Source organism: Bactrocera oleae, chromosome 2 (assembly GCF_042242935.1).
Source record: "Bactrocera oleae isolate idBacOlea1 chromosome 2, idBacOlea1, whole genome shotgun sequence".
NCBI classification, from domain to species: Eukaryota; Metazoa; Arthropoda; class Insecta; order Diptera; family Tephritidae; genus Bactrocera; species Bactrocera oleae.
The window spans coordinates 13,185,740-13,210,423 of NC_091536.1; the positions used below are offsets into that span (position 1 = coordinate 13,185,740).

The 24,684-nt window shown below is 34.8% G+C and overlaps 3 protein-coding genes across 4 annotated transcripts; all 3 read right to left on the reverse strand.

Annotated features, from left to right (window-relative positions):
• Positions 1-3,602: 3,602 nt before the first annotated feature.
• Positions 3,603-10,979, reverse strand: LOC106618994 (uncharacterized). The gene is made up of 11 exons (XM_070105829.1): positions 10,869-10,979; positions 10,483-10,753; positions 10,241-10,391; positions 9,438-10,171; positions 8,909-9,360; positions 8,813-8,815; positions 6,954-7,022; positions 6,583-6,865; positions 6,366-6,516; positions 4,724-5,475; positions 3,603-4,656 (listed from the first exon to the last, which is right to left on the reverse strand). Exons 1-11 carry the CDS (start codon positions 10,877-10,879, stop codon positions 4,183-4,185), a joined length of 3,351 nt encoding a protein of 1,116 aa, XP_069961930.1. The 5' UTR covers positions 10,880-10,979; the 3' UTR covers positions 3,603-4,182.
• A 3,588-nt stretch (positions 10,980-14,567) lies between these two features.
• LOC118683781 (uncharacterized) lies at positions 14,568-19,903 on the reverse strand. Its single transcript, XM_070105831.1, has 9 exons — positions 19,635-19,903; positions 19,288-19,573; positions 19,075-19,225; positions 18,187-18,917; positions 17,684-18,136; positions 16,147-16,446; positions 15,942-16,092; positions 15,134-15,867; positions 14,568-15,074 (listed from the first exon to the last, which is right to left on the reverse strand). Exons 1-9 carry the CDS (start codon positions 19,643-19,645, stop codon positions 14,568-14,570), a joined length of 3,324 nt encoding a protein of 1,107 aa, XP_069961932.1. The 5' UTR covers positions 19,646-19,903.
• A 1,775-nt stretch (positions 19,904-21,678) lies between these two features.
• On the reverse strand, positions 21,679-24,035 carry LOC106619003 (esterase B1). Of its 2 annotated transcripts, none has more exons than XM_014236964.3 (5): positions 23,930-24,035; positions 23,556-23,829; positions 23,328-23,478; positions 22,440-23,170; positions 21,679-22,225 (listed from the first exon to the last, which is right to left on the reverse strand). In XM_014236964.3, the coding sequence occupies exons 1-5, from the start codon at positions 23,938-23,940 to the stop codon at positions 21,770-21,772; spliced, it is 1,623 nt and encodes a 540-aa protein (XP_014092439.3). In that variant the 5' UTR covers positions 23,941-24,035; the 3' UTR covers positions 21,679-21,769. The 2 variants fall into 2 exon arrangements, with proteins under 2 accessions (XP_014092439.3, XP_069965455.1); XM_070109354.1 differs by having other exon boundaries at positions 22,074-22,241.
• Between the last annotated feature and the right edge of the window lie 649 nt (positions 24,036-24,684).

Here is a 24,684-nt window from a genome sequence, read left to right on the forward strand (position 1 = left end):
CTATTATTCAATGAGTTGTGAACTTTTTTAGTAAAAGAGCATAACTCAATTTAAGTCTAATTACACTAAGCAGTTAAAGGTAATAATAATAATAATTTTTTAATGGAAACTAATAAATTTTTAATATTTTTATGAAATAATGCCTAAATTATTGAAAACTTATGCTTATTTAATTCACAAAAAAAATTTTTAAATTAAACAAAAGTTGTTTTTTAATATACTAAAAATAATCACTTGTATCTTATTTTTTATATTTATAAAATTTTTAATTCTGAAATTTTTAATTTCATCATGCATCACACTTACTTCAGTCGCCAACGGCATTTTTCTATAAATCCAATATTTGACGACATAGTAGTAAAACACAAGTGTCTTCTACTCCAGCTTTTTTTAAATTTTTATACCACCCAGCACTGCTTACAATATAAATATATCTATATTTTTTCAGTAGATCACTAAAACAATATCACGTAATTATCGTAAACCAATTATTTAGTTTTTCGATATTTAAGCTTTAGCAGCGAAACTTCGACGCACAACCGACAACCGACAACCGGATGGCACAACGCAAACAACAATACTGAAAAAAGTTTGGAGCGTAAAAATCAAAAGCGTAAACATTTGCAGCTTCAGCTGAGCACCAGCCGCCGGCGTGTGTAAAATGTATGCATTTAGATAAAGACATGAAGATATAGTGCACAGGAAAAAGCAGACAAAAATATATATTACTCATATCAGTAAAGTGGCTGATAGCAAGTACGTAAAGAAAAAGAAAATAATAACACAGCAACTTTATAATAAAAAAACAAAATAAAGTCGAAAAATCAACGAAACTTGGCGCGCACTTGAAGCAAACTACGATCATTGAACGAAGTTGGTGAGCGGTGAGCGAGAGCGTCATCAAAAAACGCTACCCGATATTGCTCTTTAAGTTGTCACTGTCGACGTTTGTGTTGTTGTAGATGCTTTGTTTTCAAAATTTCATTCAACATACACGTCCGGCATAAACAGGCTACTTAGTTGCTGGTGATGCACGCCTGCCTGCCGCCTGCAATATCAATTGATACGGGTATGAAGGAAAAAGCAGCACAACAAACAGATGTTTTGACGTTTTGCGCATGCATACATATGTAGTATACATATATATTGTAATATACAATAAATGTATCAAATATAAATTTGCACATCGCCCAGTGAGCAGTAAGTCAAAGTAAGTTATATACGCATTTAAGCCTACTCGTAAATATTTAACCTCTATTTTCAAACATTATGCACCAACGAAATAATAAGCTTTTTCGGAAGGTTTCAGTAATGTTTACGACGAAAGCGATCACTATATGAATTATCCCCAAAATTTTTTAGTCGGTCATGACGGTCTACCGAGTGCTGACTACGTGCTTACTGCCACCAGCTATGGTAACCTAAAATATTTAAATAACAAAATTTTGGATCTTATCTATATACTACTGTGCTTAAAAAGTAAGATGAGTTTGTTTATAAAATGTAAATTCGCATTTTTGCCAACGCAACGTCTTTAGACCTGGAGACAATCGGAATATTTTTTTTCCAACTTAACCTTCAAGACTTTCGTCTATTCAGTTTTTATCTCCTCAATCGGGTCAAAACGACGAACGATTCATAGTGCATCAAACCAAGATAATCACCCTACTTTACTTTTTGAGCGCAATATTTTAACCGACTCAGTAAACTAACTTATTTCGCAATTTCCTCCAAATTATGTGAAAGTTTCCAAAACTTGGCTTTGCGTTAGTTTAGAACTTAATTTATTTACTAATTTCCTTTGCTTACTTGGTTTCAAAGACGCTAGTAGCTTGTGCCTGCAAATACACTTATATTATGGTGGTTATTAAATGTTTCAAAGCAAAATCTCGTGTATTGAAATTTTTTTTCTATTAAGTTTACTGATAGGCTAATGTAAATAGTATATATTTTGCATAATAAAATTATGTACTTTCGAGTCTTCAATATTCTTACAAGTATAAAATTTTGAGTCATTTGCGCGATTCCTCCATCTCTATATACGATGTCTTAAACTCTTAGAAAAGTAATTTTTAAATTTACTTCATAAATTTAAGCACCACCCTAATGTTCAAGCTTCATATTTCAGAGCATACAATGAACACAGAGTCAGTAAGTAATGTAGGCATTGACATTGGCATTGACTGAAATGAAATATGCCGATAAAAACGACAACATTTGCTATTCAATAAAAGGAATAGATGAAACAACAAAACGATCGTTGAAGCCCATTAACAGTTTTCTACCTAATTATATGCTTGCAAGTGCATTTCATATATATACAATTTTGCATTTCATTTCAATTCGGAATCTTGTAATTTGCGTAAAGCAAAATTTTTTTTTTGAAATTGTACTTTTTCTTATTTTATGATTCAAGAATTGGTGAATCAGCCTCTTATGAACTCTGTCATTTAATTTTTTAGAGTTATAGTATGCGTATATATATATAAAAATTTATACTTTCTCATTATTTAGGGGGCAGATGACATCCTCTTAGTCATGCGTAAATTATTCTAATATCGAGAGATCTAGCATATTTTATATTATAATAGCTAAGCATTTAAGAGTCACAAATTAGCATATGGTAAGTAGAAATATAAAAAAAATGTAAGTTCGCCGTTTATTTTAAATAAATTGTGGCAATTAGTTTTACAAATGCACAAATTTATTTTATTTATTAAATTATAAGAAAGTTGTTGAATTAAAGTTTTGGTTTCGTATTTAACATACCAACTTTGGAATATCCTAGTAACGTCTAAAGGCATATAATAGTGATTCAAATGAGTGACTTAGAAAATTGTAAAAAAACTACTCATTTTGTTAAATAAAATAATCTTTATAAAAAGAGAAAAGAGTTAAACTACAGAAAACGTTATCTTCGGGTGCACCAAAGCTATAATACGTAAGTACGTTGCAATCTGACAACTCACAACTTTATCGTAAAGTTTGACATTTTTAATGTTACACATACTCAGAATGTTTTGACGTACGAGCGCTATTTGTGTTGTAAACAGTAACTTAAAATATTAATCTCGGCAAAAAAAGTTTACAACTTTCGACGTGGATTACCTTAGCAACTGTGCATCGTTGTACTTAATTAAATTTTTTGCAATGAAGTTTCATCAAGGACCAGCTCTTATCGATAGTATGTTGAATTTAATAGAGGTCGTAGATCACACTAAGACGAATTTCGTGAAGGTCATCGAAAATCACTTGTTGTTCCAAAAACTATTGATGCTGTGCGCAAACTGATATTGCAAGATCTTTATGTGACTTATCGTGAGATTGAGACAACCAAAGGCAATAGTGGGACCAGCATACATTCAACATTGCATGAACATTTGACTATATAATAAATTTGTTCACGTTGGATCCCACACAATTTACCAATTTCTCAAAAACTGATCGTGTAGATTGGTCGAGAAATGTCAAAAAAAAAAAAAAAAAAATACTATAACGGCATTTCGAAACACGTATATGAAAATCTGACAGTGTCTTTAACATGTGTTAAACTATACAAAAGTTGTTCGTGCACGAAGCACTTCCAAGCAAATTAGCGACAATTACAGTAAAATGTGGTCGAAAATTGAGCCTCTCGACTGGAATTTATTTTAGACATGCGGTTGCAGTTATTTGTCCAAAATAATTTTTAAAACATAATGCCAACATCTTATATTAATAAAAATAATAAATTCTTGGCCTCAAAATTAGTGTATATGCGTTTTATTTCTTTTTGAAAACCACTTGCCTAAAAAAACACCCTATACTTATTTGGCATATAGAGGTGAGTCGTTTAACTGCATTAAAATCTATGAAGGTATTACAAGAATAATGCGAAAAATCTTACCTTCGTTGTCAGGCTAAGATTAAGCTTATTATCCGCAACAATAAACAGTTTCAATAATATCACTTATAAATGATTGAGCACAAATGGAGCTCTTTGACACATATAAAATGACTCAAATGTAGGTTTTCAGTACTCCTCACCTTGAAAGCAACATTTGTTACCACTTTTAACAAAATTATTTTCTAAATACATTTTTCGTCACGGTGAAAAAACGTTAGTTAAATACTTAAATATGTCAATATTCACAACCGCTACTACTTCGTCTAAGTAATTATGCCAGTCCCGTTTCCATACTCCTATTCGGTATCAGATGCAGACCCATAAAGCAATCGCTTTTCATACAAAGAATCCCAAGCTTTCATTTTCGGCGTTTCGGGTAATTGCATAACCTGCATTGTCTGGCCAATATTTAGACCAAAATCTGGATTTGTTTTTTCTATTGGTAGCCAAATATTTGGTGCGATCTCGGGGCAATTCGGATTTCCCAATTTAGCAAAACTGGTCCATATGCTGACCATGCGTTGTATGGTAGCATATTCAGGTGTATCCTTCTCTAATTTTTTGGATTCGTTCAAATAGAATAGGTACGAGAGATCATCGCCATGTGCAGCGCCCTTTACACATGCATCGCCACAGAAACGTATGCGATTATGATTAAATGTTGGTGAATCGAAATCGAATCGATAGAGATAAGTATTGGCAGTGGCATATTTTGTGCGTGCAAGCGCTGTGCGGTGCAAACCATGCCAGAACATTTTATGTGAACAGAGCTATATATGAAAGCAAAATGTGAAAGTTAAATTTTTTATAATTTTAATTTTCTAGCTAATTACTCACATGTAAAAAATCAAAGGTGGGATCAGGCTTATCCTGTTTAGTAACTACTTCGTCTTTCTCCTTACCAAAGTAAAGATTCAGTATGCGTGTGCTCAATTCCTGTATACGACTGCTCTTGTAGATATCTTTGAACTCTGCTAATACCAATAATTCTGGCCGTTTTTTTAAGAGTTCTAAAATTTGTGGAAACTTTTTCACATGCTGATACATTATTAAACCCTCAAACGATGTGCCGCCCATGAGAATTGGTATGCCATTTCCCCAAGCCGATTTCAACATATTAATTGGATCGGTTGGCAATATGCAATGCTCCGACTCATAGGGTTCAACTATCGGTGTAAATGTTAGCCAGTGAAATGAACGAGTTTCCTCTTCATTAAGCAGCGAATGCTGAACCAATTTTTCTGCATCCAAATTTTGCAAAAACTCCAGTACTGGCTTATCTTTGGGCTCGCCTTTATAACCATGATATACAGCTAGACGATAGCCCATATTTTGCGGCATGTTAGCCCAGTAGCTCAGCGCTGAACCGGACATCATCACCGCTTGTTGAAAGAGACCGCGCGCTTGATCACTCAATGACAAAATGTGCGCACATGTGGCGCCGGCGCTCTCACCAAACACGGTAATATTATTACAATTGCCATTAAAATAGTAAATGGTTTTCTTAATCCACTTGAGTGCGAGCAGTTGATCCTTGAGGGCAGCGTTGCCAGGTACATCGAGACTATGATCATTTAAACTAAGGAAACCTTGAAGTAATAAAAAAGAAATGTTGGAAAATAATTTTACTCTAGTCCATTGAGACATTTCATTAATATTGCGCAATGTTCTAGCTCCCGAAGCATTTAAAAGTGCCATAAAGGCTATTTAACGTATATTGTCTTAGCATGTTGACAGCATCAAAGTTAAAGCGGCACACTAACACCTCAAAACAAGTCGGTACTTGCCGATGTGTTAAAAATAATATTTTTATCAACATGTGAAAAATCCAGCTCGAAACTTATCCAAGCACTGTTATTATAACGTGTGGATTGTGGAATTTGCAGAAATTAAACTATTCCTGGATACCGATCAGACTGGGAAATAGTTAACTGACAATACTGGCGATTTGAAAGGCAGCAGATAGATCCAAAGTAAGCAGATATTAAAAGATAAAATATATTGGCGACATTAGTTCAGTCTTATCTGAAATACAAAATATAGAGTTCTTACAGGACATCGAAACATGAGGTTTTTCACTTTAGATCATTATCTCTACGGGTGCCTGAAGTTCACCCGTTAAAGCAAAATACTTTAAAAAGGTTCATGTTCTGTTTGCATAAAGCCTTCTTGAAAACAGATAGCCTAAGCTATTTGCTGAACGATATCTATTTGAATCTTTCTCGTAGTTTAATGTAGATAATTTCCAGAAGAGGTTTTAGATCTTTAAATTAGGTCCATAAATTACTCTTTGATCATTCCGAAACTTTTTAGATGTGGTTTTATTACATAGTCCAAAAAACTGAGTCTGGGAGAAACTAAACTAATAACTGACCGTTATTACAACTAAACTTTTTCATAAAGCTTCTAAGAGATTAATAACAACAAAAATGATAACTTGTCAGGTTAATCATATATATGTTTAATAAATTGAACTTACCAAGCGAACAGAGGCGATAATTTAAAGAGACAAATACAACGTCTTCACGCATGAGATAATCGGGTCCGTGATGCTCGCGTGCTGCACGACCGGTCTGAAAGCCGCCACCATGTAACCAAACCATGACCGGCATTTGCTTAGTAGCATCTATCTAAAGTTTTAAAAATAAATAAATAAATGTATCAACTTCGTTTCCGCCATTATCGTCAATACTCACATGCTTGGTGTAGACATTCAGATAAAGACAATCTTCGCTGCCTTCTACCTTGCCGGTTTTCCGACTAATTTGTATTGGTTTGGGCGGACTTTGGGTGGCATCCAATATATCCGGCCAATTTCCAAATGGTTGTGGTGCGCGAAAACGTAATTCGCCAACTGGCGGTTTGGCATACGGTATGCCCTCGAAGCTGTAGTAGGTGTCGCCATAGACTGTCTGGCGCTTTGCGCCGCGTATGCGACCTTGCGGTAATTGCAGTTCCACTGTTTCCAAAATGCCTGAGCTATGCGGAGCGGTAAAGGCAATCAAAAAAATTTGCTTTTTTGTTTGTACACAATTTTGTATATACAATATTTTTTGTTAAATCTTACTCAGTTGCCATTTTTCGTAGGTATGTTCCAAGAATTTTAACCGGAATTTTTTGGGTTCTCGTCAGAAATCTAGATAACATATTACAATTTATTAGCATTCTTTTTTAATTTTTTTCTATTGTTTCGTGTAAATTATTTTGAATTATTTTTCAGAATAAAAAAAATTAAAAATCTTAGTATGCAATTACATGTCAAGTGTATGTCGAACGGGAATATAGTGTCCTTATAGCAACTGCAGTGTATTTTAATACTAGACGCTCAAGCGTCTGCATAGCACAAGAAGACCAACTAAAACTGTAAAAGTAACTAGAAATGACTAAGATTGAAGGTTATCGCAAAACACACTTCCAAAGTGCACGAGCAACAACAAGTAATTTCTATATACATATGCACGCATACGAGTATATACTCAAAAGTTGGTTGAAAGCTCGTATTGAGTGTTCACTGATAAAATGTGCTCCCAAAAGCTCTGCCTGTTATTTGTGGAAATCACAAATAAATCAATAACTTACTTAGAAGGTGGCAAACAGCGTATGCTTATTTTCCCTAATGTAATATATCAGCTCTATATGTACGTTACAGTGGTGGCAATTAAATTAGTATACCCCAACAAAAAAAAAAAAATTTTTACAGGCCAAAGCTTCAATAATTTCTTAAAATGAACAAGAAATGAGTAGAAAACATCGGAGAACTTATAAAATTTAAGTTGTGTATAAACGATCTGCATGATGAGCTGAGTTGATTTAGCCATGTCCATATATCTGTATATACGCAAATTAGGTTTTTTAGGTATCGATCTGAAATTTTGCACACGTCATTTCATCCACAAGAATCTGCTAATATGCCGGAACCGCCGATATCTGACCACTTTTACATATATGTAGCTGCCATACAAACTGAAAGATCGGAATAAAGTGCTTGTATGGAAAGCTTTTTCGTTTGACTAAATATCTTCACGAAATTTGGCATGGATTATTGCATAACGCAATGGTGTATTCTCCGAAGAAATTGTCTTGATCGAATCACTGTAGCATATAGCTGCTATAAAAATTGACCGTTCATAGTTCTTGTAAGGAAGCTTTGGTATTTGTAGCTTGGCTGCAATCGAAGTTAGCCTTAATATTTTTTTCTATATAATTTTCAAGTTTTATAAAATATTCTTAACGTACTAGTTTATATACTATACATTTACTGTAGTAGTTTTGAAAAACATATAAAGCTGATTTTTAACTCAACAAACTAACCTACATACTCTTACCATAACATATTCATCAAGATATATCGTTTTCAAGTGGCAACATAATGACTGCATATTTTAAAATGTGTCGATGTCTTCCACATGGAATATTCGCTATTAATCTAACCTAACAACGCAGAAAATTTTGGCTCTGAAGCCCTTTTTTGTTGAAAAAAAGGATTTGTCGGCTCTTTGCTCTGATATGGAAAAGCCTTAGAGAATATTGAATTAATTACAGTAATAATTATGTACAAGTATGTAGCACTACAGGCTAACTTTAAAGCGTCTTTTCTAATATATAACATTCTTCTCTGTTTATAACATATGTAAGATTTTATTTCATAGCTAAAATTGTATACACAATTTTAAAATACTATTTACCATATAAAACAAAATCTGGACTTTTAAAATATTATATCCCTGATTTAAAATATTATATCCCCGATTTTTTTCACTGTATATAGATGCGACAAGTTTCAACCGAGCGCATTGTGTATTCGCATTGTTAGCTTGGGCCGAATACACATACTGAATACATTGAGTATTCGTGTCCGTGTAAGTAGTTTAAAGTTTAATTTTCAATGTGTAGCACAAAAGAGAGCAGCTCAAAATATTTTCTCACATACTTTAAGATGTATTAAATTTTTAGTTAATAGTTATAGTGATAGCAAAGAGGGTCATACATACATATACATTTATATACGAACTGTGTATTTAATATAATTGCTCCCTATCTGTAAAAAGCTCATCTAGCGCCTGTAGTTTAACGGTCTCCGGTAGCTCCATCATTTTCAAATCGTAGCCAATATTTAAAGCCATATTCGGTTCAGCGTCTTCTAATGGTGTCCAGATAACCGGTTTAATTTCATCACAATTGGGATCCGAGTTAGTGGCAAAAGTAGTTAGTATAGCAATTAGTCTTCGAATAGTCTGATATTCTGCCGAATCCAAGCTGACTTTCCAAGAGTCATTTGAAAAAAACGTATACGATAAATCATCAGCATGAGACACACCACGTACCAGAGCATTGCCACAATATTTAGCGCGATATAAATTAAAATCGGGCGAGTCAAAATCGAAACGATAAAGATAGGTGCGTTGTCTGGCATATGCTAAACGTGCCAAAACAGTGCGATGGATATCGTGTAAAAATAATTTGTAGCCATAAATCTGAAATATTGTTGACAAATAAAAAAATATCAGAAATGCTGAGAATTTAAGAAATAACAAAGTTGTTTTACACTTACATCCAAAAATTTGAATACTGAACGATCACTAGGCGTTTTGGCGCCAAAAAACAATTTTAATAACTTTTCACCCACTGCTTGACGCTCTACCGGTGTGTGCACAGCCTTAGCATCCTCTGGCAAAATACGCTCTGGATCATTAATAAGCGTGCGCATTATTTGCGGAAACATTTTAAAACGCTGATACATATAGAGACCCTCAAAAGAATTTGCACCAATAATCATCGGTATACGATTACTCCAAGTATTTTTCAGCAGCTCAAATGGCCTTTGCGACAGAACACAATTCTCACTAACATACGGTTCAACAATTGGTCCAAAAGCAAACATATATAATTTTCTACGTTCCTCTTCGTTGAGCAAAGAATGTTGCACCAATTTGGCGGGTTCTAATTGTTGCAGAAAACTTAGAACTTCTGCATCTATATTGTCACCATTGTAGCCGTGAAATTTCGCTAATCTATACGCCATATCAGTTTGTGGCATATTTACCCAATAGCATAGCGCACTACCCGACATAAGTATGACGCGTTGAAAGAGATTTTCCGACTGTGCGCTAAGCGTAATAGCATGAGCGCTAGCAGCGCCGGCGCTTTCACCGAAAAGCGTTATATTATCGGGATCACCATTGAAGTGACTAATATACTGTTTCACCCATTTAAGCGCGAGTATTTGATCTTTCAGCGCCGCATTACCCGGTACTTGTAACGCTGGATCAGTGAGACTGAGGAAACCTTTGTTCAAGTGTTACATTATCCTTAGTTTGCTTATTTATTTGAAGGTATGTGTGTGCGCCAACTCACCCAATGAACAGAGGCGATAATTGAATGTAACGAGTATTACTTGCTCGCTCATAAAATAGTCGGGGCTGTAAACGTTCCTTGTGGCTTCCCCTGTATAGAATGCGCCACCGTAAATAAATACCATTACCGGCAAAGGTTGCTCTGATTGCAGCTACAAATTGCAGTATGCATTAGAAATTAAATTATGCGCATTTTTATTGCACTATTTAAACTTTTGCATATGCACTAATTGGCGAACCCACCTTTTTTGTATAAACATTTAAATATAGGCAATCCTCCGAGCCCTCCACACCGCCAGTGCGCGAATTCTTTTGTAACGGTTTGCTAGCGCATTGCATACAATCCTTGACACCGCTCCAAGGCTCGATCGGTTGAGGCGCCTTGAAACGTAATTCCCCTAAAGGCGGTTTCGCATATGGTATGCCCTCAAAGCTGTAATAATCGTGCGCATATACAGTCTGGCAGTGTTGGCCTTTGATCACACCCAATGGCAGTGCGATTTCCAGCATTTCGCTAATAAAATTTTTTTTAAATGAAATTATCTTTTTAAATTTTATTTAATGACAATTACTTAGATATGTGCAAACGAATATTACTATTAAGCAGCCGCATGCGTTTGTATACTTACGTCAAACTCATCAGCGCTTTTGCTTTTATTCTGCGGCTATGTAAACAATTATATTTATTCGTCGTCCCAACACAGCAAAACCGACTGCTTTCGCCGCTTGCTCAAGAACAACTGAAAATATATTTCGATATTAAGTCTGTTGTGCGATTAGATTGCGTAGGTTGTCGTATAATTTTATATAAATAGGAAATAGCTTTTTGTTACTGGTAGGTGACGAATATCGTCATTTTATGATTCAATTGATTCCTCAATCGGATTTAAACCTAAAATAATTATTAAAAATTAAAAACATATAGAGTAATCTTCTGATTCTATGTATTCACAAGCGCTTTTCTCACCTTATTCAACACAAAGAATCGGAAGTAGTCCCAAAGCGAAATGTGGATGCTAGACGAAGGGATATCTCTTGGTAGGAGAAATTGTTAATTTCTGATATCAGAAGAGCGACTGTATTGGATGACAGAAGTACTTATCGAATTTTGCATCGCATTTTTTTAACAAAGCAAGCTTTGCCTCACCAAAATTTCTCCAAATATTGGTTTTAAAAAAGGTAGCCATAGTTGTTAATTTATTCGATTTATTCTCGCAATAAAAATCCAACGGAGTCAATTAATATTCAACGGTTGGTCAATTAGCAGTCGTGATAATTTGTATGATTCGTTCTTAGACATTAGACGTTCTTTCAGTTTTGCATTCTTCTATTGTAACCATTTGGTACTTAGATCTTAGTATAAAATGTGTGGAACCAAATAATATCGTAATTTATGGAGACGTTGACCACAGATTTATGTAGTTTGAGCAAAAGTATTAATCAATAATGTCTTCCTACTCCAAAAAAAGTTACTGTGTAGCCTTGTTAGGGACACAATGGTCTTCTATATTCTCTTCAATGTCACAAATAAAGCATGTTTTGTAAGGAAATATTCCATACTTTTGCATGATAGCATTTATCAACATTTTTTTACAAAAAGCTAAGTTTAAGCTGAAGAGGTATTTGTATAAAAGAGGCACGGAAGCTTCGATTCAAAATAGCAGCAGCAATGTCAGACTTGTTTTCATAATAAGTATACCAAGTTTTAATATTATGCCTTTGCATTTCTTATGAAATCTACTCAATATTATTTGCTATTTGTTTTTTTCTCTGTATACCTACAATAATCATGTCCTAATGACTCATATTTATTCCTTACCTACCAGCTTTCACAATAAAAATCAACTAAGCTCAGGGTTGGTCCTTGGAGTTATGCTGCTGTTTACTTTTTTACAAAAATTATTAAAAAGAAAGTTACAACAAAATGTCATTTATATATTTCTATCGTTGATTTTACTAGGCTATTGTATTTATACCGCTTGCTTGTTCGATTTGTCATTCGCTATGCTGGGTAAATGTTTACAGCTCAAGATCAATTATGTCATAATACTGTTATGTTATTTGATGGATTTCGAGAATAAAATTACGACCAATTTAATTGAAGCATACATAATGCATAAAATAATCTATAAAACGTTCAAGAGCTCAATACTGAGATTCGGTTCTTAAGTAGATCAGTCTCGGGAATTTATTTTAAGTAGAAAAGTATTATTTGATTAAAAAGCACTTGGCTTTTAAATTTATTATAAGCTGTTTGCACAAAATTCCACTTATAGTCGAATTGGTGAATTTTATGCTTTATTCTTAAGACTGTCAAGACTGTTAGACAGATTTGGCGAATTTCATTTGTATACAAATAATAACCCTCAGGTTAATATATATTTGCATAAAGGGTACAGAAGCATATATATATCTACATTTTATAAGTAGTGTTTTAAAATAGCATGGCATATATATTTTAAGTTGTATTTTAAAAACTAATTTGAATTTCGAATTGGAATTGTTCCCTTTTCATTACTTTTCGATTAAGAAATTGACATACAATTATTTTATGCAGGTTCGCGTTTAATTTACTTAATGAAATTATTATCTTATCGATCAGTGTTTCAAAATACAGTATTTGCCTTCCGTGGCTACACAGCACTTTCATATCATACTCAGAAATTTAAATACATAAATTAACGTCACACATATATTTACAAATATATAAAAACCTTTTCACACTATTGAAATGAAAAAGTATTTACAAATGTTTGGTAAATACCAACAGTGAATACGAATGTATAGCTTTGCGGCCTTGAGCGGAATTTTGCAAATCACTTTTATATTTAATTGTTATAATAACGATGTGTGATAAAAAACTACGCGCATTAGTCCGATAATGAAACAAGAATAAACAGCAGTATACTAGACGAGTAATTCGGGTATATTAAGAGATATTTCTTACCTCCATTACATATGTATATGGATGCTATAAATAGCAGTTATCGAAAGACAGCAGAATTGATAAAGACGTTTGTTTAAAAACTAGTCGCTCCGTATTATGATTTACATCAATTGAATGCCGTAACAATACCCCGAAAAAGTGTCGCAATCGGAAGTATCCATAGAAATCGATGTCTACGCATGTTGCATATTATTATTAATTAGACAGTGCGTGTCATTTTACGGTACAAACTATTCAGTTTTTGTAATAAAAACTCCATCGACTTCTGAAGTGACTTAGGTAAACAAAATCGAACTAAAAATTGGCGCCTAACCCAGCTATAAATACATATAGTCAAGATCTTGAGATTCTCTCTCCTGATTCTTTTTGATGTACTTATTTGAAGAGCGTTTATTTTGATATTTGTTTCAAGGCAACAATTTCGAAGAGCTAATTCTGCAGTGGCAAATAAATGCGGTCACATGATTGATTATGTATTAAAAAATAGTTAAAGAAATACTCCTATATGAGAATTTCTCCGTTGGTGATTCTCCAAGAACTAATGCTACCATAGTTTTTAACTGCGGCGCATAACTGTTGTTGTATTTAAATAAAATCAGTGAAATATTACAAATTATTTCAATATTTTTTTCGAAGTTTTAACTGATGCTCGTAATTTAACTGTAAAAACAATTGTTAACGTTTAAAAGTGTTCTGTTTCTTGAAGAACTGACAACTACGGCTGTATAAATTACTTAAGGTTCAAATCTCAGCTGTAAAGTGATATATTGCCACTGAGAAGACAACTGATCACACGATTACCAAACTTAGCCCACATACTTATGTTGTGACATTGGAGTGTCAACTCTCTTCTTTTTGCTGAACCCAATGGCTTCGATAAATATGGTTACATAAATGCCTGAGGCGCTTATATTTGGAACCTTCAGTAGAATATTGACGTAATGGAAACGAAAGTTTAGCTTCTGTAATTCTGATGCAGCAGATAATTATTTGGCTAGGAAAACTGATTCAGTAGATTTGAACTAGGATTCTGTATATTAAAGATCAAGGGGAGAAGGAATGTGTTATGAATAACCCAAATACTAAAAAAGTCATTATGAGAGAGACTTCAGGTTTAACCTAAATTGTCTAAGCAAAAATTGACCATTGCTTCCATGAAACGAAATATAAAGTATTCGTATCGATATATATGTAATTTATTATAGGCTAATTTAAGTTAATATTTTTTAAATAATATTTCACTGAGAATAAAATATATTTTAATATTCTAAGAACGTCCGTAAGATCCTTAAAAATTAAGACTCTTTACTAGCTTTTACGAGCTGGCAACCTGTCCTGCAGATTATGTATATATGTATCCACTGTTGACTTCATCGCATTTTTATAAGAGTGTTGGTAATGGATCGCCCCAATTATAATCCTCTACCTTGTGGGCGCCACACAATTGCTCCGGACTCTTATATAACTTCGCCCATGCTTCCAATTTGTCTACTTCTGGAATTGTCGTAAATTCCAAATGTTGACCAATATTAACCCCTCGTAGATTATAATATTTCGTTACGGCGTCCCAAATAATCGGATCCGTTGTTGGCGAATCGGGATCACCATTAGTAGCATATGTCGTCCACATACTTATCATACGCTTTATGGTTTTATATTCGGCCGAGTTTGGATACAACTTTTTTGAGTCACGTGAATGGAATAAATAGCACAAGTCATCACCATGGCATGCACCACGAGCCTTTTCATCTGAATATCGCCTGCGATTAACATTGAAATCTGGTGAGTCGAAGCCAAAACGATACAGAAAAGTGGGGGCCAGTGCAAAACTTAAGCGTGCTAAAATAGTACGATGCAAGTCGTGCCAAATGATTTTATAGCTATATAACTGAAATTTAAAAAATAGTAAATGTATTGCCGAGTGGTATAAAATCAGTCTGCACTTACATCTAAATAGTGAAAAAGCGAGTGATCATTCGGTTCCTTCTCGCCGAAATGCAATTTTAATAGTTGTTCTCCCATGCGTTTATTTTCTTTTGTAGTATTTGAATTGAGAACATCTTCTGGTAGTATTAATGCTGGTTCGTTGTATAAAAGTTTCATAATATCAGGATTTTTCTTGAGTGTATTGTACATAAACAGACCTTCAAATGAGGTGCCACCGATCATCATTGATATTTTATTGCTCCATGCATTCTTAAGCATATTAAATGGACGCTCCGGTATAACGCAACCCTCTTCTATATAAGGTTCAACAATTGGACCGAATGGAAACAAATACGATTTACGCTGTTCGTCCTTGTTTAATAAAGAGTGCACAACCAATTTTGTAGGGTCTAGCTTATTTAGAAATTGTAAAACGCTTGCATCGAGATTGTCACCGTTATAGCCATGAAATTTTGCCAAACGGTAAGCCATATTTGTTTGCGGCATATTAACCCAATAATTTAGCGCACAACCAGACATGGCAATGGCACGTTTGAAGAGATCACGTCCTTGCTCAGACAGCATCAGTAAATGGGTTGAGGCAGCCCCGGCGCTTGAACCAAAAACTGTAACGTTCTTAGGATCACCATTGAAGTGCGATATGTACTGCTTAATCCACTTAAGTGCGAGTACTTGGTCCTTGAGACCAGCATTACCGGGTATACTCAGTGTAGGATCGGCGAAACTGAGAAAGCCTTTTAAAACAGGGAGAGTCAAAGAATGAGTAGACAAGGAAATAAATGATTGCACAAATAGTATAAGTACACACCTAAAGAGCATAGTCGATAATTAAAGGTAACAAGCACTACATCTTCATTCATAAAGTAATCGGGACCCAATGTTTCTCTTCTGGCGCCACCTGAACGAAAAGACCCACCGGCTATAAATACAAGAACAGGTAGTGGTTTTTCCGAATTAAGCTATAAGAAAAATTAAAAATTATTTGATTTAAGCTGAAGCATTAATTAGCTTACTCGTTTTGTATAGACATTTAGGTAAAGACAATCTTCAGATCCTTCTATGCTCTCATTGACTGGGTTTAACTGTAAAGGCTTACTGGCGCATTTAGTACAATCCTTAACGCCCTTCCATGGTTCCACCTGTACTGGCGCACGGAAACGTAACTCACGTAATGGTGGTTGAGCAAATGGTATACCTTCGAAACTCAAAAATTTCTGATCGTAGACAGTTTTGTCTTCCCGCCCCTTAATAGCGCCCAATGGTAAGGTGATAGAGCATTCTCCATCCTTATGTGAACTGCAAATAAGTTCCAGCTGTGTTAAAATATTTTCCATAGTTGACATTTCTTCCAATTGCTTTTGTTCACTTACATTTGACTCATTTTGTTTTTCGCTTATATTCGTTCTATGTTTTTTTGCTTATCACCAAATTTGTCTCGTTTTACTCTCTGGCATGGGAGTTCCGTCGGAGCACAACTAAATTTTATTTCTCAGTAAATTCTTTCATATAACTCAAAATTTTTTAATCATTATACATTTTGTTATAGGAAAGCAAAAATAATAAGTTTGTATTTGCATTTTCGCAAATTGTACTAAATAGTCTCTGTCAAAAAAAAAATGTATCCAAACAAAACCAAAAAAATTTCTCTGTTGTAATGAAAACTGTCGTCCAAAGAACTGAATGACTTAAAAAATACTAGCTGCTTTGCAAGAAATGAGAAAAGAACACAGTGAAGAATCAAATCATCATTCATGCATGCGCACATCCATACACCTTAATAGACATAAATATTGCTCAGCGAGTGTGTAGAAAATCGCTATCTAAGCTTTCCATTGATCGCGAGCACATTGACCCTCAGCTATTTGTGCACTACTATACATGTCACTGAGAGCATAGATATTTGCCGACACTCCACAAAGCGTTATGTGCTCGCGAAGAGTGGAAACACTCGCTCTTTATGCAATATACTCAGCAATCCAAGGTGGGCGTATGAAGCAAGTGTAAAATGGCTCTCTGCTCTCCTAGTTATAAAATGGTATCACTATAAGAAAATAATACTAATTTCCGTCAATACCGAGATTTCTCGAATATTTTGGTATTATATGATTATGAGCGAATTAAACAACTGTCATATAAAGCAAATAGTTCATTAGTAGATAAATTAATTGGTAAACTGATGATTTTAGTACTTAGAAAAGAATACGCGCTGGATTTTAGGACTGCAGATACATGCAGGATTAACGGCTTACCCATATTCCGGCTCAGCTTATATAATTGCATCAGAATATCTTTGGAGTAACTGTATGTGCACACTACCAAATAAAGATATGCATTCCCTTGAATAAGAAAAAAAATGTTCGAAGCTTTCATTATATAAGCAAACAACATTATTTCGAATTTTGGTGTAATTCTTCAAAGGTTTATTTTTGTATTAAAAGCTACTATATTTTAGTTTAAATTATTTGATCACATTTCTTATTAGAAGAGTCAATACCTTTGCATTTAACTCACTCAAAGTAGAACCTGTCTTTAAACCAACATATACATTCAAAACAATTTTACACCTGCCTCTTTGTAGTATTCATCATGCAGTTTACATATTTCCGACTCGGGCCAATCCACAAAACTTATTTCATTAGAGATATTCAAACATTTGTGTTCGCCGAGTGCAGACAGCGGTTCCCAAACTGTTGGCTTTATGCTATCTACGTTAGGGTCGGAAGTGGTTGCGAATGTAGTGAATAAATCCAACATATATTCGATGGTACGGAACTCTGCAGAATCACGTGCTAACTTAAACGACTCCGGCATGTAAAATATATAGGAAAGATCATCGACATGTGCTACGCCTCGTACATTTCGACCGCACTTTTTAATGCGATACAAATTAAAATCGGGCGAATCAAAATCGAAGCGATAGAGATACGTTGGTGCTGTTGCACGCTGAAGACGGGCACACATATAGCGATGCATGGGATGGTAAAAAGAGCCATACGATGCTAACTGTAAAAAGTTGTGGAATATAAATGCACTTACTAAATAAATGTACTTACTTTTATAATGCGTAGTGCATTCTCTTTCTCCAAAACTTCATTACCTATGTGCAATTTGATTAATTTCTTTGCCAGTGATTTTTGCGTTGGAAAATCGCATTTTAAAGTTATTTCGCTGGAGAGTACATATTCTGGATGCAAATTAAGTGTATTGTAGAGCTCTGGAATCGTTGTGTAGAACTTATAACTCAAGAGCGACTCCAAAGTGGTGCCACCTAAAATTAGCGGCGTTTTATGGGACCAAGCCGTTATTTCAGCAAACGCGTCGAATGGATCTTTAGTAATTATTGCATCTGGCGTGTTGGCATTTTCTATTGTAGGACAGAATATATAGGCTATATTTCGATCGCATTCTTCTTTAGTTAGAAAATCTAGGTTGGCTAATTTCTCAGCTTCAAGTGCACGCAAATACTTTAATATACTTTCGTTATCTTCAGAACCTTCATAACCAATGTGTTTAGCGAAACGGAGTTGTATATTTGGTATTTTACGAATGTGTATCATTAGACCGGACATGAGTATGGCTTTGTGAAATAGCCCCTCACATTGCGGTGCCATCATAAGAATATGCGTGGCGCCACTACCCGAGCTATTTCCGAAAAGCGTTATATTATCTGGATCACCATTAAAATTGTGGTAATTTATTTTAAGCCATTTTAATGCTGCTACAATATCTTTGAGTCCGGCATTTCCGGCAACTTGCAACTCTGGTTCGGGCAAACTGAGGAAACCTGTAGAGAGTAAAAAAAAAAAAAAACGAGATAGTGTTTATACATAAACTGGTGTATGAATTGGTGGCACGCATTGTCAATAGGTTGATTGCGCATTTTTTGCAGGTAGACATTTGAAAACTAATTCGTTTGTATTCCAAAACATTACTCAACATACCTAGCGCTCCCACACGAAATCCAATTGTTACGAAAATCACATCTCTCATCATGAAATAATCTGGTCCCCAGTTATGACGAGACGCACTGCCAGTGGTGAAACCACCACCATGTATATAAACCATAACGGCCAGTGGTTTTTCCGATTTAAGCTAAAATTTTGCAAAACCTGTGTAAATACGATTGCAAATTATAAACATATACTTTTGCATACCTTTTTTGCATAAATATTCAGATATAGACAATCTTCGGAACCCTCGATACGCTCGGTATAACGATTATATTGTATACATTTCGGTGCAACTTCAGTACAATCACGTACACCCTCCCAATGTTCAGCCGGCTGTGGTGACTTGAAACGTAGTTCTCCCAACGGAGGCTTGGCGTAGGGTATACCATCGAAGCAATAATACTGATCGCCATAAATGGTATTACGCAGTTGTCCGCGTACCTGACCATGTGTGGTGGAAATGATCGGTTGTTTGGTATTTTCCTCAATCCTATCGATTGATTAAATAATACTACATTAGCTTTGAAGCGGTCAAGGTGGCAAACACTTACTGTAGATCCATACCGTGAATTTTAAACTGATCACTACAGATGGCAAATTACGACTAATTTATGCAAGTTGGCAAATATTTTTAAGATAATTGAAATGTCTTACGTTGGCTATCAGCTCTCAAGGCTAATGAGGCCATGATAAGGTACTTATCAGAGCTTTGTTACTTTGATCTAAAATAAACTACATACATATATTAGCTAGGCGTTGCGTTTAAGATTGGGGTAGTACAGTCGATTATTTCACAACAAAATCCGTTATCAGCGCAAAGTCTTTATTCGGGCATTCCGCGTCGGGTTGCTAAAATTATTGAGTCTAGAACAAATTTTGATTGCCAAAAATTAAATTATATAGTCAAAGGAAAAGTATTTTTAAAAATTAAGTATTTAAAAACCATTTAAGATTCTCTCATATACTTAGTTGTAGTGAAATTAGCGTATAGCCTAAACCTCAACTAAAGCCAATGCGCTTGCTGCTTTTGCTTTAACACTATACTCAGTTTACCATATTATAGTCAGTTTACCATATTATAGCGATTATTTTTAAGTAACTAAGTACAAAACAAATCTTTATTTGTTGTATGCTTAAGTCCAGTTAAAACATTTCTGACGTAAATTTGATATACGAGGTGTGTTCAAAGGAAAAGGTGAATGTTGATTTTTCGCGAGCTGTGTACATTCGATTATCGATATTTTGGTTTTCTTTACTATCGGAAACATATGTTTATCATGTGCTTGCATTAGGAGCCAATTTCGATTAGTAGTTGGGTATCGATATTTGACTTTTGAAAGAAATGGATCAAAGAATATATATTAAATTTTGCGTTAAAAATGCAATAAATTGCTCCAAGGAACCTGAAATATTGACTATGGTGTTCGGTAAGTCCACTTTGTCTCAAAAAAGTGTTTATAAGTGGTACAAGCGCTTTACAGAAGGCCGAGAAGATGTTGATGACGATGAGCATCCTTGAGGTGCGACCACGTCAACAAGCGCAGAAAAAATCGAAACATTCTGGAATATCACCGAATCACTATTAGGGAAGTTGCAAAGGTTGTTGGTTTATCAATCGGCCATTGCCATTCAACTTTCTCGAATGTTTTGGGCATGAAAGTTTGAGCAAAAGCAACGTCACATTAGTATTGCTAAGGAGTCATTGAATGACGTCAACAACGATTCTCAACCACCGCATTCACCAGATATTGAATAATATAATTTTCCACTTATTGTTTATAGGTATGTTTTACTAAATGAATATGTTTTACTTATTTTTATACCCTGAACAGGGTTCAGTTTGCAACTAAGTTTGTAACAGCCAGAAGGAAAACCCGGATACCCAAATACGATACTTGTATATATAAATAATCGGCATAATGAGCTGAGTCAGTTTATCAATGTCCGTCTGTCTGTCCGTTTATCTGTCTGCCTATATATATGCGAATTAAACCATCAGTTTTTGAGATATCGGTTTGAAAATTTGCGTACTTTCTTTTTTTCCAAGAAGCTGCTTATTTGTGGGGAATGCCGATATCGCATTATTATAGGATATAGCTGCTATACAAACTGAACAAACAAAAACATGTCCATGTATTGAAAACTTTTTAATTTGAGAAAATATCTTCACAATTTTGGCACGGATTATAGCTTAAGACAACGAAATGATGTCTAAAGGAATTTTTTAAATCCGACTGCTATAGTATATAGCTGAAATACAAACTAAGTATCAAAATCCAGTTCTTGTATGGAAATTGACGAAATATATTCATGAAATTTGAAATGATTTGTAACCTAAAACGACGGTTTTATCTTTAAACAAATTGTTTAGATCGTACTACTATAGCATATATTTGCCATTCAAACTGACCGATCAAAATCAAGATAAAGATCTTTTAATTTTTTATGCTATAAAAATTGCAGCTGTGAAGAGTATTATAGCTTCGGTGCAGTATAAGTTAAATTTTTTTGTCTTTTAAATTAATGTATATATTGCTTATAACAGTTTTTAATATAATCTTATTCTTATTTAAAACGCAATAAACCATAATCACATAGAGTTTTTTAAAATAGTTGCTTATATTTTATTATAAAACAAACTACTAACAGGAGCTACTACTACGCACACTATAAAACTAAATGTCAACTAAAAGGTTCTTATGCCTGCCTCCTCATAATATTGATTCCATAATTCGCACTTCTCCTCCTCTGGCCAATTCACAAAGCTCACTTGATTGCTAATATTAAGACTATAGTGGGCACCTTTTAAAGTCAGTGGTTTCCAAACTACACTGCTTAAATCCTTACAATTAGGATCCGAATTGTGAGCAAACGCTGTAATCCAAGCTGTCATGCACTCAATAATCTTAAACTCCTTTGAGTTGCGCTGTAGCTTAAATGAGTCTGGCATTAAGAAGATATAGGAAAGCTCATCTACATGGGATACGCCACGTACTTCAGGTCCACAATGCTTTATACGATACAAGTTGAAGTAAGGTGAGTCAAAATCGAAGCAATATAGATAGGTAGGTGCCTGGGCATTAGGTAGGCGTGCTTGAAGATAGCGATATATCGGATGGTACATAAAATCATATGACGACAACTGTAACGGTAGTATACTATATATATACATATATATTATTTAAATAATAACTGCATTTTTACGCCTGACATCGGCTTTAAAAGTTATTTACAAATGAACTCAAGATATTCTCAACTAGCAGCAGGTATATCTTTTACTTTGCTTTGTAAACCATTTTTAATTGATATAGACCGCCGATATAAAAAGTTACACATTTAAGAATACATTCACTTACACGCATGACATCAAGGGATTGTTCAATATTCAATTCCTTTGCACCTAAATGCAAGTGGATGAGCTTGTTTGCTAGCTGTTGCTGTGCGTGCACATCACATTTCGCTCTCACTTCGTGTGACAGCAAATACTCAGGATGTTTTCTGAGAGTTTCATATAGTTTAGGTTGCTTAGTGAAATAATTGTAATGCATAAGGGACTCAAACGAGTTGCCACCTAACACCAACGGTATACTGTTACACCAAGCTTGCTTATTGGCATACATATCAAGTGGGTCCTTGGTCAGTATAGCATCTGGTGCATACTTATTTTCAATTGTAAGAGAGAATACCAAGAAATTGCTTTGTTCCAGCTCTTCTGGCGTCCAAATTTGTAGATTACAGAGACGCTCTGCTGGCAATGCGCTGAGATAGGCAAGTATAGCCTGATTATCCTCTTTACCCGTATAGCCCAAGTGCTTTGCGAAACGATACTCTAGTCGGGGAATACGGTGTAAATGCATTTGCATGCCAGACATCAGTATGACTTTATGAAAGAGATTTTCACATTGCGGCAAATACATAAGTAGCTGTGCTTCTGCGCTGCCCGAGCTGTGTCCGAATAGCGTTATATTATCGGGGTCGCCACTAAAGTACTGACAATTTCTCTTAATCCACTGCAATGCCAAGAGTATGTCTTTGAGACCCGCATTACCGGGAACTTGAAGTTCAGGTTCCGGAAAACTGAGGAATCCTAAGTGATTTGAAGATAATAAAGTTTTTCCACAAGTTCTCTTAAACAATAGAGCAGTGCTGTTCTTTTAAATTATGTATATAGTAATATATATAGTCCTTCGAAAATTTTGCTGATACCAGCCTGGTATGCAATTTCCAAATACTTTGTTACTCACCAAAAGCACCCAATCGAAATCCAATACTTATAAGTATTACATCTTTCATCATTAAGTAATCTGGACCCCAAATATTGCGCGAGGCGCCGCCAGTTGTAAAACGTCCACCAATCAAATATACCAAGGCCGGCAAGGACTTTGTAGAATATAACTAGATTTATGTAACATTAAAAAAATATATTGTTCTGCAATTTTTTTTTTTTATGTTTAAAATGTTGTTAAAGTCACCTTCTTCGCAAATACATTTAAATACAAGCAATCCTCAACACCTTCAATTGCGCCATTATAACGATTACTTTGCATACATTTAGGCGGGCATATGGTACAGTCGCGTACGCCAAGCCAAGTGTCGACCGGCTGCGGTGATTTAAAGCGTAATTTGCCAAGTGGTGGCTTTGCAAAAGGTATGCCATCGAAACTATAATAGGTATCACCGTAGATACCTTCGCGAAGTCGACCCCTCACCTTACCATTTGCGGTTGTTATTATTGGCTCCAGAATTCTAAAAAAATAAAATAAAAGTTAAATGCACATTCATATTTTTGTACATAGTTTGTTGATACTTATTCTTAAAATTTACTCTCTGCCGTAATCCCACTTACTGCGAACCCATAATTTTATCAACTGCCTTCTACGGTGAAATAACTGAAACTGAGGTGCCATTCTATATCTTATTACTAGGTTTTATAACTTTACAATGGTATTTAAATTTAAATATTTACATTATTTAGATAATGTGGTATTGTTTGCGCACAATTGAATCTCCATGTTGATTGTAAAGATTTTGGGCTACATTTATTTACTATATAAGCCATGTCGCAATTCTCAACCTGTTGTGTTGATTAAGCGGTGTGGTACTTACTTTCACAATATAAAAGAAGTTATTTATTAGTATATACTTTTACATTAAATAACGGGTGATTCAAGTAGAAGTACTTTTTTCAATAGTCGTTTTTTCACAGACCACGTGTTAGTCAAGTCAAGTTGAATAACGTTTACAAATCGTTCAACTTTATTACGAAAATTCACGTTCTGTAATGAATGTGTTTACGAAGCTTTCGAGCCAAATTTTGTTCAGTGATGAGGCCCATTTCTGGCTCAATGGGTATGTAAACAAGCAAAATTGTCGCCATTTCATCCAGAAAAAAAAAACGGTTTGGTGTGGCTTGTGGACCGGTGGAATTATCGGTTGTTATGATGTCGGTGAGAACGTAACCGTCAATGGCAACCGTTAAAGCGTATTGATAACCGACTATTTGATACCTGAAATTCAAGCTCGTGATCTCGGCGACATTTGGTTTCAACAAGACGGCGCCGGTGAGCAGATAATTTCACGTTTTGGTCCGGAATTACTTTG

What these genes read in the sequence shown, in the direction of transcription:
- LOC118683781 (XM_070105831.1), bottom strand. An exon ending in TGAATATTTATGCAAAAAAG is followed by an intron (nt 19,226 to 19,287) that starts GTATGCAAAAGT and finishes GCAAAATTTTAG; the next exon opens with CTTAAATCGGAAAAACCACT. An exon ending in TTATCGACTATGCTCTTTAG is followed by an intron (nt 15,868 to 15,941) that starts GTGTGTACTTAT and finishes CTGTTTTAAAAG; the next exon opens with GCTTTCTCAGTTTCGCCGAT.
- LOC106618994 (XM_070105829.1), bottom strand. An exon ending in CAGTATTCAAATTTTTGGAT is followed by an intron (nt 9,361 to 9,437) that starts GTAAGTGTAAAA and finishes ACAATATTTCAG; the next exon opens with ATTTATGGCTACAAATTATT. An exon ending in CCACCTTTGATTTTTTACAT is followed by an intron (nt 4,657 to 4,723) that starts GTGAGTAATTAG and finishes TTTCATATATAG; the next exon opens with CTCTGTTCACATAAAATGTT.
- LOC106619003 (XM_014236964.3), bottom strand. An exon ending in TAAATGTATTTGCGAAGAAG is followed by an intron (nt 23,479 to 23,555) that starts GTGACTTTAACA and finishes ACATAAATCTAG; the next exon opens with TTATATTCTACAAAGTCCTT. An exon ending in AATCCCTTGATGTCATGCGT is followed by an intron (nt 22,226 to 22,439) that starts GTAAGTGAATGT and finishes CTACCGTTACAG; the next exon opens with TTGTCGTCATATGATTTTAT.